Here is an 18,551-nt window from a genome sequence, read left to right as displayed (position 1 = left end):
TAACTTAATAGTCATGCAAAAACATTTTTGTACAATTGTTTTTTTTAACTAATGTTTCTAGGAGATAATCGTATTTTGCAACTACTCCAAAGCCAACACAAAGTCACAGATGGTAGTTTTTGTCATGATTTAAATCATAAACTGTTGTTTTGCAACTTTAAAAAAAATATATTTTCACTTAAAAAAAGATAAATGTACCAAATCCATTAAAATAACTTTCTTTAAACCATATTATTTTCATTCATTTTAAAGAATTTCTAATTTTATAATTAAAGCTCTACCTTTATTAATCTATATCAGTACAAAAAGGACATTTTTATAACCAAACAAATTTTTGGGGGGGTAAAAAAGTGAAAAAATATCTATATGTGATGGAATTGTATACAATTTTAAATCAAATTGTGTGTTTGTGAACCTTACTTAATGATTTGGCAGTGATACCCAGCTCTAAAAGCACACAATTTTGTATAAATGTACACCAAAGAAACAGCTAAGATATCTTTACCATTACATTTCTTACATTCAGATGTTTAAAATAGCTTCTTCCACATATCAATTAAAATGGTTTTGCGTGCTACAGGGAAACAAATGGTGAGCCCAGGGACAAACATGTGTTCCCGCCTCTGGAGGATCAAAAACACCCTGCTCGTACATGAAACTGTGTGAGTGAGCTAAATGATTCATGAGAGGGAGCAGGCTGGGATAGAAGCGGGAAAAAATAGCCTGTCTGCATTTTCAATGACATGCTGTGTCATGATATCTGCGGTGAAAAAAGGTGGAGGCTCAGATTATTTGCTGTCATTTTATACAAACTCTTTGAGATGAAACAAAAAATAGAAATAGGGGCTTATGAAAATACAGCCCTGCAGACATTCTGCTAGTTTTAAGGCTGGCGTGAAGCCTCAGAGTCTGCACATCAGCTCCCCTCTCAGAGCCACTATGGCGGCGGTAGCGGTAGCGTGTGTGTGGGGGGGGGGGGGGGGGGGGGGGGGGGGGGGGGGGGGCTGCAGTGGCCTTCAGTGCTGCTGTCTGTTCTAAGAATAGCCCACAGGCCTTCTCCCCTCCACGTTCTGCAAAAGCACACTTTCTCAACACTCCAAAACATACACAGTATCATTTATTTGCTACAATTTATCCCCGCTCCTTTTTTTTTTTCCCTTCCACATTGGGTTATGTGTTCCTCTTCATCTTCCTCATATTGCTTCTCCTCCTCCTCCCCAGCGAGCACTAATGTGCAGGCTGGATGACATTACTCTGCGCTGCCTGCTGTCCCTGTCTGGGGAACTTTAAAATAAAACCCGGCAGTGAGCCAGGCAGCACCGGAATGAGAGCGGGCAGCCAGGGGGAGCGTGCACGTGCAGGAGGGAGGGGTGGGAGCTGAACGGACATTTGTGCAAACAGAGCTGTGTGCGGGTGCAGAGCTGTGTGGGGGGAAATGTGTGCGTATGCAGCCTCTCCAGCTGTGCCCTGTCAATCATTCATGACCTCACATCAGGAAAACAGAGGAGGTGGAAAGGCTTGGAGGAAGAGAAGGAAATTATGTTTCAGAGGTTTTTTTTTTCTTTTTGATCCTGAATAAGTCAAGGAGGGACAAACGAGCACTACAAGACCTGTAAGAGCGTTTTTTTGGTTCATCTGTGGGAAAGAGTAAAAGTGCACGTGTGTGCATGTGTACTTATCCGAAAAGCACAGCACTGCCAGAATCCCACAGCATGGATTCGACATCCCTCATCCTGAACAAGTGACAAAAAGATAACCACGTTTCACTTCAGCGCTTCGCGCCCTTTCTCTCTCCCCCGCCCTCCCACCTCCACTCCGTCTTTCCACATGGCTGGCCATCCCTCCCCATGTCCCAAAGGATGGGAGGCTGCGCGGCAGCCTGGCAGGCTGTCAGGGGAAAGCAGGAGAGAAGGGTACATGTAGTCACTGGAACAGGTTGGCAGCGGGCTGAAGGAGAAGGCTGAGGGCTTACAGAAGAGCCTGAGGGTGAAGCGGAGCGGCTAGAAACAGAGACCGATCGCTCCTCTTTTTTTCACCTTTCCGCTGATTGCCACAAAAGCGCTGGCAATAGCGAGGGGCGCCAAGAAGGCAAGCCAACGGAACCTGCGGGTGCACACAACCCCAAAAAATCAGATTCATTTGGAAAAAAGCAGCACCCGACTTGGAAAAAGTGCAACTCCATCACAGACTCTCTGAGGGGAAACAAACGATCAAGAGGTTATAGTCAACGCCGTCTTCTCTGAGGACACAAAATCCACCATCAAGCGTTCCCAGTGGTCTTTAAGTTGTATTTATGCCAGTTGTGGGCAAAAACAACTGAGTTGTGGGAGGGACTAATAGCATAAAGTAAGCCTGCCCAGACTTCCCATCATTCCTTTGAGAAACAACATTTTTATTGGAGCTTGTCTTTAAAGTCAAAGAATAACTGAAAGCATCAGGTATCATTTTACATGAAAAATGAAAAGGAGAACATTTTTAGCCATTTTTTTCTGCTCAAAGATTATTTCCTTTTTGAAAAAGCCACTTAATTCAACAATAGTTATGGGCTGAAAAAAGGAAATCAACCTGAAAAAGAAAACTAGAAAATAAAAACCTTCCTGAGTGAACTGATGAATGAACTGTATTTTTCTGTGGCACTCTACATCAACATTAGATCGCCAAAGAGCTTAACAGTTTTAAAATCAGAGAAGGAAATAAAAGAAAACTGGATAAAAAACACGGCTGCACGGTGATGCAGTGAGTAGCACTCTTGGCTCACAGCAAGAGGGCTCTGGTTTGAATCCCATCTGTATGTTCTCCTCATGCATGCGTGGGTTTTTCTCCGGTTTTCTCCGATAAGTCCAAAAAGCTTGCTTCATAGGTTAATTGGCCACTCCAAGTTGCCCGTAGGTGTGCATATGAGCGCGTTTGTGTGCCATAAACTGACGACTGTTCACCCCCGCCTTCACCCGACAGGAGCTGGGTCGACTCCAGCGACCCTGTGACCCCGAAAAAGATTCAGCAGCTTCAGAAGATGGATGGATAAATACAGCATAAATGTGGTTGTAAAGAATAAATTGGATAACAAGATGAATCCAAAACCCACCCGCACGACCGAAGAATGTCCATCACCGCTCCTCACTTATCAAAAACGATTCTGAAACATTTCTGATCATTTGTGAAACATTTATTAAAGAACATTGAACATTGTTCATCATAAAGAGTTTTTTTTTTAATTATTTATTTATATAACGCACATTAGGAGCTTCCTCCTTCCTCGGTCAAGTGCGAGAGGTCCAGCAGCCAAATTTGGTGCTTTTAGCACAAAATGCGGTTCCACTCATCTGACTAAAAATCAACATACCATAATAACAATTTATTTTGTTCAAGATTTATTTTCACAATTCATATAATAATTGGATCAGATTCATAGTCAATGTTGGTTCATTTTAAACGATACAATTCCCTGAGCTAAAATCAATCTGGATATCTTTAGCCAAACATGTCAGAGCTAAATACCTGCATGTGTACTGAACAGTGCTGGTGAAGTTTTCCAGATCTTGTACTTATCTTGTACTTCTTCCAAGATAATCAAGTCTAAATTGCTGAAAGTGCTGAAAACACAAGCGCTTTGTGTTTTCAGCAAGGAATGAAAGGCGCTATACAAATAAATAAAGTTTGTGTTTGAGTGTTAATAAAATATGTGTACAAACAAACAGAGAATTAGTCCAGCTGTTTTCACACACTGGGCTGTAATGATGGCTTGATCTTTTTTTGCTGCATGACATGTGTGTTGTCCGCTGTGATGCACTTACGGTAGTTGTTGTCCCGTTAAAGTAAAAGAATCTTCCGTGCGTTGATCTAAATAGTATTTTCATATATTGACATGATTGACTTATTTCATTTTGAAATGATTTTATAATGGTATAGGTCTATCAGAATAACAACATGCTTCAGACAGATTGATCTGGTTAGATCGTAGGAATAAAATTCGATTCATCGTTCATTCATTCATCTTCTGGCGTTTATTCTCTTTCGGGGTCACTGGGCTGCTGGAGCCTATCCCTGCCACTTGTGGGCGAAGACAGGGAGCCCCCTGGACAGGTCACCAGTCTGTCGCAGGGTCTTGATTCATCCATTGAGTCAATTAATCGTTCCAACCCTATTCTATTTGTTTTCAATTCTAGAATCTGTTCACAGCTAATGTTTTTTCTGAAAGAGGGGATCCTACGGTCCATGCATGACAAATTTGGTGCATCTACCACAAAATGCAAGATTATGTTAATACCCAGTTCCACTATCCCTAGTAAAAATCAACGTACCATGATAATAATCAACTTTAACCGACTACTATCATGTTTTTTTTCAAATATTACTATTACAAGGAGGTGCATTTGTAGGAAGCTGCTAAATAATTTTCCCTCCAAACCATTCCACCCCATCACACAGCCTCCCAAAACAACAACATGACACTTTGCCGACCCGCTCTCCTTTGCCCCTGACAGAGTGAGACAGAGAGGAGTGAAAAAAAAGATGACAGCACCTTTAGATCTGACATCAAACGCTGGCAAGAGAGCGAGAAAGGCAAGGGGGGGGCAGTAACATCTCTACTGTGACAACTTGCTGGAAGATCCTGGCAAACGCAGAGCCGTTTCTTTCTCCTTTCTATCCATCCATCTCTTTATCTGTGTCTCTCATCACAACTTGCCGCCGATTAGGATCTTGGCGAGCGACGGGCTTTGTATGGGATGTGAAAACACGCGGAGAACCCAAGGGGTAAAACGCCAGGATTATAAGGGGTGAGGGAATACGGGGGTGATGGTGGAGCTGGTTCAAACAGATCGGCCCCCATGACAACAACCACGACGGCGGCGGCTCCTCTTCTCGTCTTGTTCTCTCGCACGTTGATACATCAAGGCCGTTTCTCAATATAGAACTTTCATGCTTTTTTTTTTTTGGAGGGAAAGGCGAGGGGACGAAAAGGGTGAAGAAAAAAGGAAGAAATGCAGATGACATAGCACGCTATGAATAAAAAAAGGCAGGGAAGAGTGTGTAACTGTGTATGTACAGAGGGAAAAAAAGAGGAGGAATCGGGATCCCTTGATAAATGACAGATCAGGGTGACTGCTTTAAAGTGAAGAACATTCAAACTATTAAAGCAACCAGCACACAGTTTAAAAAGCACCAGAACATGAAAAAAAAACTGTTGCTTGAGTGGAGTTTGCACTCCTAATATAGCTTTTCTAGCAGTTCATTTCTCCACTCCTTGGGTTGCTGCGAATAATCTGACAAATTACAGCAAAAACACCTCAAGCGGAGCCAAGATGCTCAACTGTTAGCAATCGTCTATTAACTGGATTCCTTAAAAGTGCTGAGGAGAGGAGACAGGAATAGGAGGCGTTTCGATTTATTTTTGCTTTTTTGCTTTAAAGAAGGCAAATCTCACACAGCCCATCACCTTGTTCACATTTGTTCTCAATTCCTCCTCCAGCCAAGCTGCTCTTCGAGGAAGCTGACCATCAGTGGAAGCAATGTCTGCATCCATGCATATGCTTCTGTGTGCATGTGGGTGTATCAGATCCAATATGGTGGTGAACCACAGGAAGATGCAACAATTAAAATTGTTTTTTAAAATCCCCCAAACTGTGAAAGCTGAGATTTGCTGACTATTTTCTGCCTTGGTAGTTAGTTTGGTCTCGCCGCTGATGTTCACTTACAGGGAGGCTGGACGGGCGGATGTGGGAAACGCCGTCCTCATTGGATTTCCCAGAATTCCCAGGAGCTGAACCTCTAACGGTGTAGTTTTCTTGTTGGGACTCCTAAGATAAAAAAAATTATAAATAAAAACATAAAAGAAAAAAAAAACATATCAGAAGTCATGGATTTGATGAGATCCTAATATGATTTCAGACATCAGAAACAAGGATTCAATCCGTTGCTGATTTTGCAGGTTTGGCCACTTAAAAACAAACTGACCGTCTGTCATCCTAATGGTTGGTTCATTTGAACAGTGAGAGATTTAAAATAAAAATCACAAAGAAAAACAAGAAATTGACTTTAAAGAATTTATATCAATTTATTTGCATTTCATTGAAGGAATTAAGTATTTCATCCCCTAGTAACCATTAAGAGTTCTGGTTCACACAGACCTATTAGACTGAACTAATCAACCTGTCCTGAATTGAAGAAACCTGTTTGAACTAATCAAAAAGCTTTCAATGGATTTAAGGGAAAAGATGGTAGACCTGCTCAAGACTAGAGTGAACTACAAAACCATCAGCAGGAAGCTGGGGGTTACCGTGACAACTGTTGGTGCGAAAATACATGAATTCCAACATGACCATCAATCCACCTTTAGGTCTGGAGTTCCAAACCAGATCTCACTTGGTGGAGTTTCCATGATCAAATGGGCCCAAATCAACCCAACAAGAGTTCGTTGATGATCTCGAAGCAGATGGAACCACAGTCAGCAAGAAAACCATTGCTAAGACTTTACGCTGTAATAGTTTAACACCTTGCAGTGCTCACAAAGCATCCCTGCTTCAGAAGACACATGTGCAGGCCCAAGTTTGCCAAAGAACACCTTCATGGTTTGGAGAGGGATTGGGAGAAGGTGCTGTGGTCAGATGAGACCAACATGGAGCTCTGGCATAAACTGAGTCCCTGAGTCCCTGCCTATGACCCCGAGAACACCATCTCCACTGTCAAGCATGGAGGCGGAAGCATTATGCTTTGGGGTGTTTTTCTGCACAGGGATACTTCAGGGTGTTGATGGGAGTCATGTGCCGTTAAATCCTGAGTAAGAACCTCCTTCCCTCCACCACGTGGCTTAAAATGGGTGGTGGATGGACCTCCTTTCTGTAGAAAACCTATAGAGAGATGAAGCTCTAAGTTACTAAGCAACAGCTACCAAATCTAAAAGGTTTAGTAATTTGTAAAGATTAGTGGAGCAAAATTCCGTCTAATATCTGCAGAAATCTGCTCATCAAGTACAAGAAATCTCTGTCCTCTGTGCTGCTAACAGGGCTTTTGACACAATATTTCATACTACCAGCTTATACAAACAGCTAAGAGACAAAAATCAAACAGTACTCTGGCATTACCCATTTCTGGGTCCCTATTGTGTGGCCCTCGTGAGCCCACATGGTTAGCAAAAATGCTATGTTTAAGGAGAATAAATATAAAAAAACACTGGTGATGGTTTCGTGAAGTACAAGCGCTTCCAAATTGGGTGATTACAGCAGTAACAAGTGTGACTTTATGGCTGAAATACAAGAGAAGTGAATCAACACCTTCAGTAAAAAAGTGCTGTGGGGGACTTCAAAAGACTTGTGTTCCTACAAGCTGAGTTTCTAGACATGTTATGAAAAATCATTTTATGGTTCAGCTGTGAAATACCTCCAGGGCATATTTGCTGCAGCTTCTTTGATATACAAATTAGTGGATGTGAAAGTATCCAGAAACAAACAGGACGTGAAGACATATTTTTTTCTTTTCTCTCTTGTTGCATCGACTTGTTTGCAGGATGACTTTGGCCTACAGTCGTGACGCCCCCACAGAGTTTGTTGTGTCATCAAATAAGTCTCATCCCTGCAGTGATAACGAGGCCGAGTTGGACAAGAGGGTTTGGGCGTGGAGTGTCTTCGGTTTAGGGATGCAACAGACTCCTCGATTTCCAGTTAGATGGAGTCACAATCAAAATGAGGCACCAAGAAGCGCATCAGCCCACTGTAACCACGGATTCATTCCACCCAAATCTCAGTCTATCCACTCACTAATCCTCCAAACATGCACACACACATCCAAACCCATGTAAAGGCGCACACTGGCTGCCATTGTTCGAACCGAGTCATTTTCTTTCCCTCTGTAATCATAAGCCTATCTAGTGTAAACCAATTTTCTCCCCATTGTCAGAGGTGTTGCCCTCTCCGTCTGAATCTCGCCCTCCTTCCCTCTACCTCTTCTTTTCATTCAGCGCGAAGGTCGTTCCTCCATCATGTTAAGCGTCAACGGCACAATGCCAACTTGTTACAGAGCTCTCTGAGTGGGAGGATTAGTGATAACTGATCAGCGAGGGATCACACGCGAGTGCCGGCATCACCAGACACAACACGCAGACGCGGGAGCGTGCGCTTGTCCTCCGCTTGGAACTTTCAAAAATCCATTTCTCCCCACAGTTTGATTTCTTATCCTTTTTCTGATTATGGAGCAGGTGAGCAATATTCCTGTCAGCTAGGTGATATCATTTTATAGCTGGAGATAATCCCTCGCAGCAGGACACGTATCAAGTGAAAACTGAATTATTATGAACTGTGTAATCTTTCAAGCTTCCAGGCTATAAATCGTTTTTGGAATTATCTGTCCTTTTGTAGATTCTTTAGAGTTTCACTTTTCACAATAACAAAAACCTTTTTTGAGAGCAACTCCACACAAATCTATGCTGTTAAATCAACTACTAAATAGATTTTTTCATTTGCATTTCTATATATTGTCACAATAAGTTAAAAAAAAGGCTTAAAGTATGTAAAGATTTGTTGCCACCCAATCACAAATCTCCTTTTAAATATTTCTGAAAAATAATAATTTATACTTTCCACTTGTTATTTTGCACTATTAAAAACATTTCTTGAGTTATTCATGATGGGATACATTTTTGGCTTACTTTTAGGACTATTACTCATTTGTTGGGGTTTTATTTTCATCCAATTTATGTTTGAGCGTTTTTTAAGTTTTCCAGAGTAAAAAAAAAAGGTAGTCCCTTTTTAACGTCAGAGTTGGATTTAAAACATCCCAAGTATTTGTAACTATGAGTTTTTAAGGTACGTAAATGAGTAAAAAAGCTAAAAAAAAAAAAAAAAAATCACATAAAATTATGACTTTAACTACAAGTTGCAGGAAAGTATTAAGAAAAGTGGCCCAAAATTCCTGCTTTCTCCTAACAATTCACCAGCATCTGAATCCATGCAGCTTTCATTAAAATAAACAAATTACAATCTGAATCAAAATAATTTCTTACATTTTTTTAGTTCAATTAAAATAATAACTGCAAATCAACTTTGATTAAACATGTACATGTGAAATAACCTGAGGACATTTGTATTGACGAGCTGGTTTTATTTTGTGCAACTGCTTTTTGTGATGAAGTTGCAAATGTTTTGTTGCAGTTGAAGTGCTATTTGTCTGAGGTGTATTTTTTGTTTTAGTTAATGATAATAAAAAAATGAACAGAATACACAGATTAGTAACTTGCTTATAATTTGAATGCAGAAATACTTAGAAACTCAATTTTAATCTTAATTTTCCAAAAATATGTCCTTCATCATCTGAAAAATGCCACAAGAACATTTTAAAACACCAAAAACATGATTTTTATTGGAGTGGGTCTTTGAAGCTGACAACCTTGGGCACAAAGGATTCCAATAGGAAGACAAAAGCAGTCAAAAAGTGTTTGTGAACTCTGGATTGTAATTTATAGCTTAAACCCAAAACCTAGCAACAAATTCGAATCTAAGATTAACAGAGGCGAGGAGGTTAAAAAGAGCGGTTAGAAGAAAAACAAACAAGAAGAAGGAATGCCAGCGTTTGAAAATCAGAAGTGAGAGAACATCAGGCAAATGAAAGAGTGCTCCGAGTGCATCCTTTCATTTGAGTTTTTTTCCAGTCCATTGTCTCAAAATCCCATTTCCCAGTTAATTTAGAAGCCACTAAAATACACTCCACTCCATACCTTAAGCCTAAGGCCACAGCTAATCCTGTCTTTACACACACACACATGCTCAGCCAGCCACGCTCATTCATCCTCCATGCTTTAGAAAAAAAAAAAAAAATAGACATCATCTTGGCACAGTAGAAGCGCATGAAGGATATTGAAGGCAAGCGTTTGAAGTACATGAGGGAATGGAGGAATCAAACTGTGAGTTAAATGCTATTAGACAGCTGTGTGGAGAGGCAGTGTAATATTAGATTTGATTGAATAGATGACTGCTGAATGTGCTGTAATATATAGAGCCGGAAAAGCTTTATGCAGAAATTAATCAATATTGCAGCAGCACCTTGATCCCACAAACTCAGGAAGGACGGGGGGTGCTCAAAAAAAAAACCAACAGAAAATATGTCGCTTTTGAAAAGCTTACCTCGCCCAGTTTTCAAGTTAACTGTTGTATTACAGTTTATACCACAGGGGAAATTTTCTTTCCCATATAAAGAGCTGGAGTCCATTAACAGCTGAGGAAACAGTGGTCGCCCTAATAGTAATCATGGAAGAATCAATTTAACACTTTCTATTTTGGTGTTTCACACCTCATCAAGGAGGAGTGCGCAGGGCCTTCTGGGTTGGTTTCCTCCACACCCCCCATGTTCAAGCAGGGAACGTCCCATCGATCTTCATTTATTGTCTCATCACTAAATGATAGAATTAAAAAAAAACAAAAAAAAAACATTTCTATTTTTTTGCTTTGTTCATTTTTATGACTCCTTTTTTTGGGGGGGTCACTAACATAGATCCTCATTAGTGTCCTGATAAGTTTGCATCATTAGTCTTCATGCACCCGTATCCCCCCCTTTTTTTTAAACCCACCCCCATTTTTGTGACTCTCTGCTTCCCTCTGCCCTCATCCCTCGCTTCCACAGCTCCTCTCATGACTACTTAATGAATTAGTCATCCCTCCTTTTCCCCTCCACCTTGGCAGATGCACATCACCACAAAATCTCATGCTAATGTCATTAATATTCATTAAAAATTAAGCTTAATTGCATGTCTTAGAGACCTGCGCAGACGAACTCAACCACACACACACACACACACCCCATGGACACCAGTGCCTCCACCTTGCAAGGACAAGGAGCCTCCGTCATCTGAAGCAGGCACACAAATATGCAAATGCTCCAAAGAGTGATAGTTTTTGTGTGTGTGTGTGTGTGTATGTAAATGGTCCGCTTTCTGCCAGTAATTCCTACTAAAAGTAGATATTTTTTTAATTTAGCTTTCATTTGGGGAAGCTGTCAAAACGGGAGATGCAGTTAAAAAAAATAAAGACTGGTCTGAGTGGTCCCCGGAGGGAGGGAGGAAGGGAGGGGGGAACATCCATATTCATCACCCGGTGTTGGACACACGTGATGGTTCAGACGTGCAGTTAGACACACGCACCAATCAGGCTGACGGCAACATAATTAAAGCAACAATCAGGGTGTGAGGGAGTACAACAGCTTTGAAGAACAGGAAAATCAGATTTGGGTTTTGTTTTACACCTTTTCCTTTTACCACCTCTCCAACCTGTCCACAAATAATAATTTATTTAATTTTTCCGATTTTGTTATGTCCAAACAATGACAATGACAGTATTATAACCAAGTAAACCTATGCTGTGAGTGTGTGCATGTGTGTCCGGCCGGTCCATTTGCAGCAGGGTTTGTTCTAGTATTGTGTCCTTCAGATTGGATTCTATCTCAGCTATCCCCCTGACCTTTGGGACAAAGAGACTCCAAGAGAAGACCAGAGCTTTGGCTCAAGATGCACACAGACACACACACGTGCACACACATACAGTAGAAACAAAAATGCACATTTATTCTTGTGGATATAAAAGAGAAAATGCACATTTGCAGACAAGAATTTCTATAAGCGTTCATTCCTGTCAGAGTTTAAAGTCAGCGGCATATTTCCTTTGGCAACACGTGTTCAAGTGGCCACTTTCAATAAAAAAATAAACATGCATGAACCCGCGTCCAGAGCTCTCGCGATCACACGTTGCTCATGTTCGGTCGTAGGCTCCACATACCCAACGGGCGTTTATTGATCACATGCTGAACGCTCTACCGGTTTAACTTCTTGGGTGCTAAAACGCAACAACGCTGAACTGTGACCAGTCAGGGACTCGGCTTTGGTAGTGAGGTGTGGGTCAGGTGCTTTTCAAAACACGGAAGTGCCAAGCATTGTTAACATGATCCCGAAGGAGAAATTATTAATTGCGTTTTGTGCCCGGCCAGATTAATATGACACTAAGACGAACATTTATCGGAACAGAGCTGTATAAACAAAAAGCCTGTAGCAAAATTTGTGAGATTTGCACCGCTTTGACTTTTCACAGCAAGCTTCATCCCACTGTTGGCAAAGACCGTACGTAGAGTTCGTATTTACGTCAGTGGCTGCAGGTGGTGGACACGAGCTAGTAAACAGTAAAACAAGAGAAGAGTCCCACTCCCTGCTGTTCCCTGCGTGTCCGGTGTGAACATCACCGGCTGATTGCGAGTTGTTGAACTCACCACATGCGGTCAATGTGAATACAGCTTAACGCTACGTTCACACCGGCCTTGGAAAGCAACCACTTTTAATGAAAAGTCTATAGACTTTTCGGGCATTACATAGCAAACCATTGAACGAGCACTGAAAGTGAAACTGTCTAGACCAATCACTGACTCAGATTTGGTAGAGACATATGGATGGTGCCCATTTTCATTGACTTAAATGCCAACTGTTTGAAAATTGATCACAAGGGAGAAATTAATAATTGCTGTTTGTATTTTCTACAACAAAGCTTTTTATTTATCGGAACAGAGTTGCAAAAGAAAAAGCCTGGATTGAGATTCACGAGATTTGCACTGCTTTGACATTTCACACCAAGTACATGCACTAGTGTCGGTAACGACACTCCAGTGTGGATGTAGGTTCTTGAACGCGTGTCTAATGCCGTTGTGTACTTAGCTTCAAGGTTGGCGTCCGACGTGGCTAACAGTGTTTCCTGCAGACGCCATAGCCAAAGTGCTCGATTTCTGTCCGTCCAATCAAACGAGAGTTGGTGTTTGAAGTTGGTGGCCCTCACTTCACACAGTCTTTGCAAGTCACTGTCAAAACTACCCCTCTCCACCCATTCACTTCACTTGCTTGGCACACCACTAAAGAGGACATCCAACCAAACCCACGCGACTTTTGCTCAAACAAGGAGGAACAGTGGCTAAATGTTGGCGAGCTCTCCGTTGACATTTTTGAGGGCATTTTCCTTTTCTCTTTCTGTCTATGAAGTCGGTAGCCACGAACAAATGTAGCGGCATTTCCAAACAAATGGCAGCTAAATGAGGCCCCTAGGGCGCTGCGCCGCTAATTATCGGCCCCCTTTTTTTCAGAGCCATTATGATTGTCCTAACCGTTCCAAAAACACCTCTCTCGTTCTTGTTCATTTGCATTTGAATTGCAGCTCAGCCGTACAAAAACAAACATAAATCAAAAAAAAAAAAAGAAGAGAGGGTAAAAAAAAAAAAAATGTGCCGGATTCTGGCCGAGCAATTAGCAAGTGTCAGTCAATGTGAAGTTAAAAAAATAAAAATACTAAATTAAAAATATTGTCTAGAAAACACGCTCCTTGCTATTTTACGCACGCGCGCAGAAATGACACATTCTATACGGTTTATATACGTTTCGTTTTTCTATTTCATCACTTCCTTTCTGCTGAAAACTCATCAAGCTTAAGTGCTCCTCGGCAGCAGCCAATCAGGGTGCAGCAGGCCTAGGGTTGCCGTGGTGATATGCAGGGACATTTAGAGGACTCCGATAAACTCTGCCATTTAAAAGGTTATGACAATTAACGCAGCTCTCCGCAAATTACCACTGCCAGACCTTTACCCACGGACGTCTCTCTCCCTCTTATCACATCGCGCCCAGCCTCGCTCAGTCTCCCTGTCTCCTCCTTCCCATCTCGCCATATGCCCTCCATTCCTACTGCTTCTCCCTCCCCCTTTTGTCCACCCCCTTTTCAGCCAGCGGCGCTTTTATTATCCCGTTAATTAACAGACTTCTTCACCTAATATTCAAATGCTGACCAATTAATGACATTGAACTTTAGGTGCCCCACCCACATCCCTTGCAAACCCCCTCCCACCACAACCACCACCACCACCATCACCAGTCACGATAATGTCTCCTCGCTTGCCTTTCTTTCTCTCATTTCCTCTGTTTCGCCCCTTCTGCTTCCCCGCCATCACCAAGGTGAACTCCCATTTCCGTGTGACTGAAGGCGCAAACGTGAGGAGGCGGCTGAGGCAGCAAAGTCAGTTTACAGGGAGGGGGTAATAAAGCCGGGGGTTGGGGACAGGCTGCAGAATGGCACGATGGCCTTTTAATTAACCTGGTGTGATTAAATGTGGGGGTGGGGGTGGTGGAGGTGCGCGGGAAGCGGCCTGCTGATGCAGCCAGTTGGTGGGAGAGGTGGCAGACAGGAAATAGTACAAAAAAAACACAATAAGTTATGAACGTTATTAGATCGTGACGATAGTTTCTCATAAGATGGATAAAACCTGAAAAATTTTAATCAAAAATTAAAAAAACTAGTAAATTCTTATTAATTCTACTTTAATAAGTGGGTTTATTGGGACCCTGCCTTTGCCCAACAATTGCCAGGGTTACGCTCCCGCAGCCCGTAAAGGGATCAAACGGGTTCAGAACATAGATGTGTTTATTGTGTAATATGTTTGTGTAATTTAAAGTCCAGAGCAAGTTGTGAGCAACCCCGCCCCCCTTTCCCTCCCCGTTCCCTCCCAGCTTATAGGTCTGCTCCTGATTCACATCAATTTGAATAAATAAATGCTCAGAAATGCAAATGTAAGCTTGATTTTCCAAATATACGTCCTTCATCATCACAAAAATGTCACACAAAAAACCACCATTTTTCCTACAACAGCCCAGCAGATAAAAACTGGCATTCCTTCTTTTATTGGCCGTCTAACAGTCGGCAGCTAATCTAATGAGACGGTTTTCTGGCATTCTGAGCGTGACCTGTCAGGCAAAAACATCCTTTTCTTGTCAACAAACAAACTGAAAAATATGTGCTTAAGTTCACAGCTAAGCAGCCTCTAACCCTGGTGAATCAGCGTTCATGCACGCTGGTCTCTGTACAGTGAGCGTGTCTCCTCCAATCTGCTGAGAGTTCATCTCTGCCAAAGCAGCAGTCCCCAGAGCCCACTCTAAGACAGGAAGAGGAAATAGGAAAAGTCAATAGAGCAATTGGGATCAGTTTCACACAGGAGACCAGATAGATAGTTTTAGTATGGGAAGTGAATCTTACAAGGATCGACTTCCTCTTTTATTCTTTTTTTTTTTTCAAAGAGCGGCAGTCAAATCCTGACATGGACACCGCTCACACACATGCGGATCGTGTTATATCCAGTTCAAGCACAACTAAAACAAGGCCATAATCTGTATAATGTTATTACTCCATAAACACCACTTTAACACAGTGCTTTCTCAATGAAAATTAAATGCTGTGTCCTCCATGGAGAGGCAGATCAAATCCAGAAACATGCTCTCACGGTGTTATGAGTTTAAGTCTGGCAGTTGGCCAGCGTTGTATTCCAGGTCTTTTCTGTCTGAAGTCTGCTGCATATCATCCTGTGAAGCAAGCATGGCAAAGAAGATCTCTGGATTCTTTAAATTACTGCCCCTCTCTATTTCTGCTTTTATAAGGTAGGATGTGTAAACAGTAATGGGATATTATGCACTGCTTCTGCCATGGGGTTACCATAGTTACAACATCTGTGTAATTTAATCTCTTTCAATCTATATTAAAAGTGTTCCCGGCTGAATTTGAATTAAAATTATGACGTTTTTAGCCTAAATAAAAAAAATTGTCATGTTTTAGGATAGTTTCTGCAGATTGGCAGAAGTTTATTAGAAATTTGTGTCTGAGTTTTAGGCGTAACTGTTGGCGCGAAGCAACCCCACCCCCCTTCCCCTTCACATCTAGCCATCTACAAGTGAATGCATCAGAGCGGAGAAGAGAGCTTGCTGCCCTCCCCAGCATATTTTCTACAATTAGTAATTTTTTCCAATTGCATTTGTTCATCTGTTCCAGATTTGCAATATTTTGGGTAAAGAAATATTCAGAAATGTTATTTTAAGCCTGATTTTCTTAATAAATGTTCTCCATCATGAGAAAAATGCCACAAAACATGTAAAAAATACCAAAAACATCCTTTTCATCGGCGTGGATGCAAAAATGTAGATCCCTGCTAAGGTTAGTGACAAAATGACGAGCTTAAATTCAAATAATAAGCTTCCGAAAACAGAAGTCTTAATGTTATAATCAACGTTCAATCAGTTTAAAAATATCTGCTAATCTCACACGTGGTATCCGGATTCCTCTATTTATCCTTTTCGTGAAAGTCTTCCCTCCTGCGAGGCTTCATTTATTTCTTTTTTTCTTTTTTTCGAGAGTCTCAGAAATGTGCTTTTAGACTGCTCCGCTCCTCGCAATCAGATGAGGTCACAGCGGTGCAATAAACTCAAAGAAAGGCAGCATTTTCTCTTCGATTTGTTACAAAACTGGCTAATAGCGGTCGGTTACAGAGCAAATTCTGTGTCAAAGGGAACTGGACTGGTTCCATCAGCTGGAGGATGTCCTCTGGCTGGGGTTAATGGGAGTGTAGTACATACGGGGGGGTGGGAGTAGAAGGAACTTGCTGAGAGAGGCGGAAGAGCAAAAATAAAGAACTTTTCAGCTTGGATTTCTGAGAGTAATGCGGGGTCAAAAAACAGGGGTCAAAAAAACCCACAACTGCATGGTAATCTGCTGTGCACTGGCAAGCGTGTGCGCATGTAATCCGCCTCCATCATGTGGCACACATCATGTCTCATTTCAGCCCAGAATCACAGACAAAAGGTCGCTGTTTGACCTTTTCACAGCTCTTGATTAGTGTACACACAGACGCACGCAGAGGAAAACCTGACAGAGGCGAACGCACAGCAATCTAAAAAGGTAACGGCTCAAATCAAAGGCTGTTTTTTGGGATGATCTTTGCCACTTTTACTTTGTGAGTTCATGTTTTCATGCAGGATCTAAAAAAAAAGAAGAAAAAAAATCAAACAGCGGGAACACGTTTCTTTGTTATTCCAATGAAGTCCAATGAATTTATTCCACGTCTCTAAATTCCTCTCACACTAAATCAATGGACAATTAACTCTGTCTTAATGTCACTGCACAAGCTTGTTTTTGTCATGTGTTAAATGTCATGGGTTTTGAAAGATCAATAATAGGAATTTTTAGTAATTATTTCTAAATTTGCATGAAGAATTGGACCTAAACCCTCCATAAAGATCCAAACATTGTGAGTTTTACACATTGGATTCATGAGGCCAACTAATGTAAACATATTGGTTGATGATTTTATACATAGTCTGCCTTTTACAGCACAGAATGTGCCATAGCTGTAAGTCACAGAGAGGATTTCTTGATTGCGGGTAAAAAGCCGTGTGGAGTCCTCTACGCCGCTTTTCATGCACACTGATTGAAACAGTCTCCATTAGTGCAGAGTGCATGCATTACAGCGGGAGACATTAAGAAAGCAGCTCCTCGGTCTACGGCTGGGTTGGCCTGGCAACCAATCAAGGTGAAGCGAAGGCTTCGGCCAATCAGAGGGTTTTGCAAAAGCTATACCTGTTATACAAATGTCAGCATGGGCCAAATGCCTCCACATCATCTGCGATGATGAAAGCACACCATTACTGTCACAAAGCGTCGGCGCAGCCATAGATCTCCGCCTCTCCTTGTTAGGGTGAATAATGTCGCCTGTGTAGGTCAGCGCGCTAAAAGAAGAAAGTCCTCTTTAGAGAAACCAAAGCTTGTGTGTTAATACTGAAGGAGTCCTTTACTGACCTACACATCTAGGCTGATTAAAAAAAAAAAAGATGTTCATTTAAAAGATGTTTGGATTTCAACTGTATAAGTCATGCAGATTTGTTAAAAGTCTTTTTTAATGTTCATGTGTTGTTAAGCAGGCAAACCCAAAACCTTTTTCTGCATGCAGGTGGATATTAAATCTTTCTTAGATTGAATGCCTATCATCTATGACGTTAAAAAAACGCTGATTTCTGGTTATTATCCTTTAGTAAAGCCATCAAACTAACTATTAAAAATAGATATGGTGCTTGTATCAGGAATGCAGTAATTACCTCAAGATAGAATCCAACCTTTACTACAAATACACACTTTAACGATGAATGAATATTTGGATTTGTCCTTCACACCTATTCAGTTATGAACTATGAAGCCATTACACAAACACAATGCAGCCTGTAAACAGTTGTGACAAGACTTCTGCACTCTTTAAGCTTCACAATCTTTCACAGATAAACTAAAGTGTTTCCTGTTAAGTTTCAAATGTTAATGTTGTTTTAGCTCATTGGATTCCTTCTGCTGGCATAGATTCGTCGTTGTGGTGCAACCATCGACTGTAAATGAGAACTGGACAGAGTGAGTGTGACGTCAACTTCCGGCTCCAATGAAATAAAGTCAATTTAGTTGTGTTTACTGATGTCGAAGCGACTTAGAGATGTACACGGCGCTCTGTCAAAATGTTTTTTTACAAGTTGCAAACAAGGTCGGGTTTTATTGTGTGTGTGTGTCAGACTTGTTTTTCCATGTTTTTAACAAAGTTGGAAGTTAGCGTAGTCACAATAATATTTGTTTTAGCGGTATCAGGCGGTTTTATTATGTGTTGCAAACAACTTTGGGAGTTGTTGTGAATACGTTGGCGCGGCCTACGCTTTTAGCGTGGCTAACGTGTAGCACGTCACTAACAAGTTCTAG

General features: G+C 41.5%; 1 protein-coding gene across 12 annotated transcripts in view; it reads right to left on the bottom strand.

Annotated features, from left to right (window-relative positions):
- Nucleotides 1-18,551, bottom strand: part of arid1b (AT-rich interactive domain 1B) — a 217,958-nt gene that overhangs the window by 141,458 nt on the left and 57,949 nt on the right. For 8 of the 12 annotated variants that reach the window (XM_023952008.2, XM_023952011.2, XM_023952010.2 and 5 more), the window contains one exon: nt 5,697-5,798. The exons of the other annotated variants lie outside the window; for them this stretch is intronic. In XM_023952008.2, coding sequence (XP_023807776.1) covers nt 5,697-5,798 — 102 coding nt within the window. The remainder of the gene's footprint in view (nt 1-5,696; nt 5,799-18,551) is intronic. 12 annotated transcript variants of the gene reach the window in all.

Source organism: Oryzias latipes, chromosome 22 (assembly GCF_053564925.1).
Source record: "Oryzias latipes strain Hd-rR chromosome 22, Olatipes_Hd-rR_3.1".
NCBI lineage: Eukaryota > Metazoa > Chordata > Actinopteri > Beloniformes > Adrianichthyidae > Oryzias > Oryzias latipes.
Note: the sequence above shows the minus strand (reverse complement) of the source record. Positions and strands in the feature narration are given on the sequence as shown.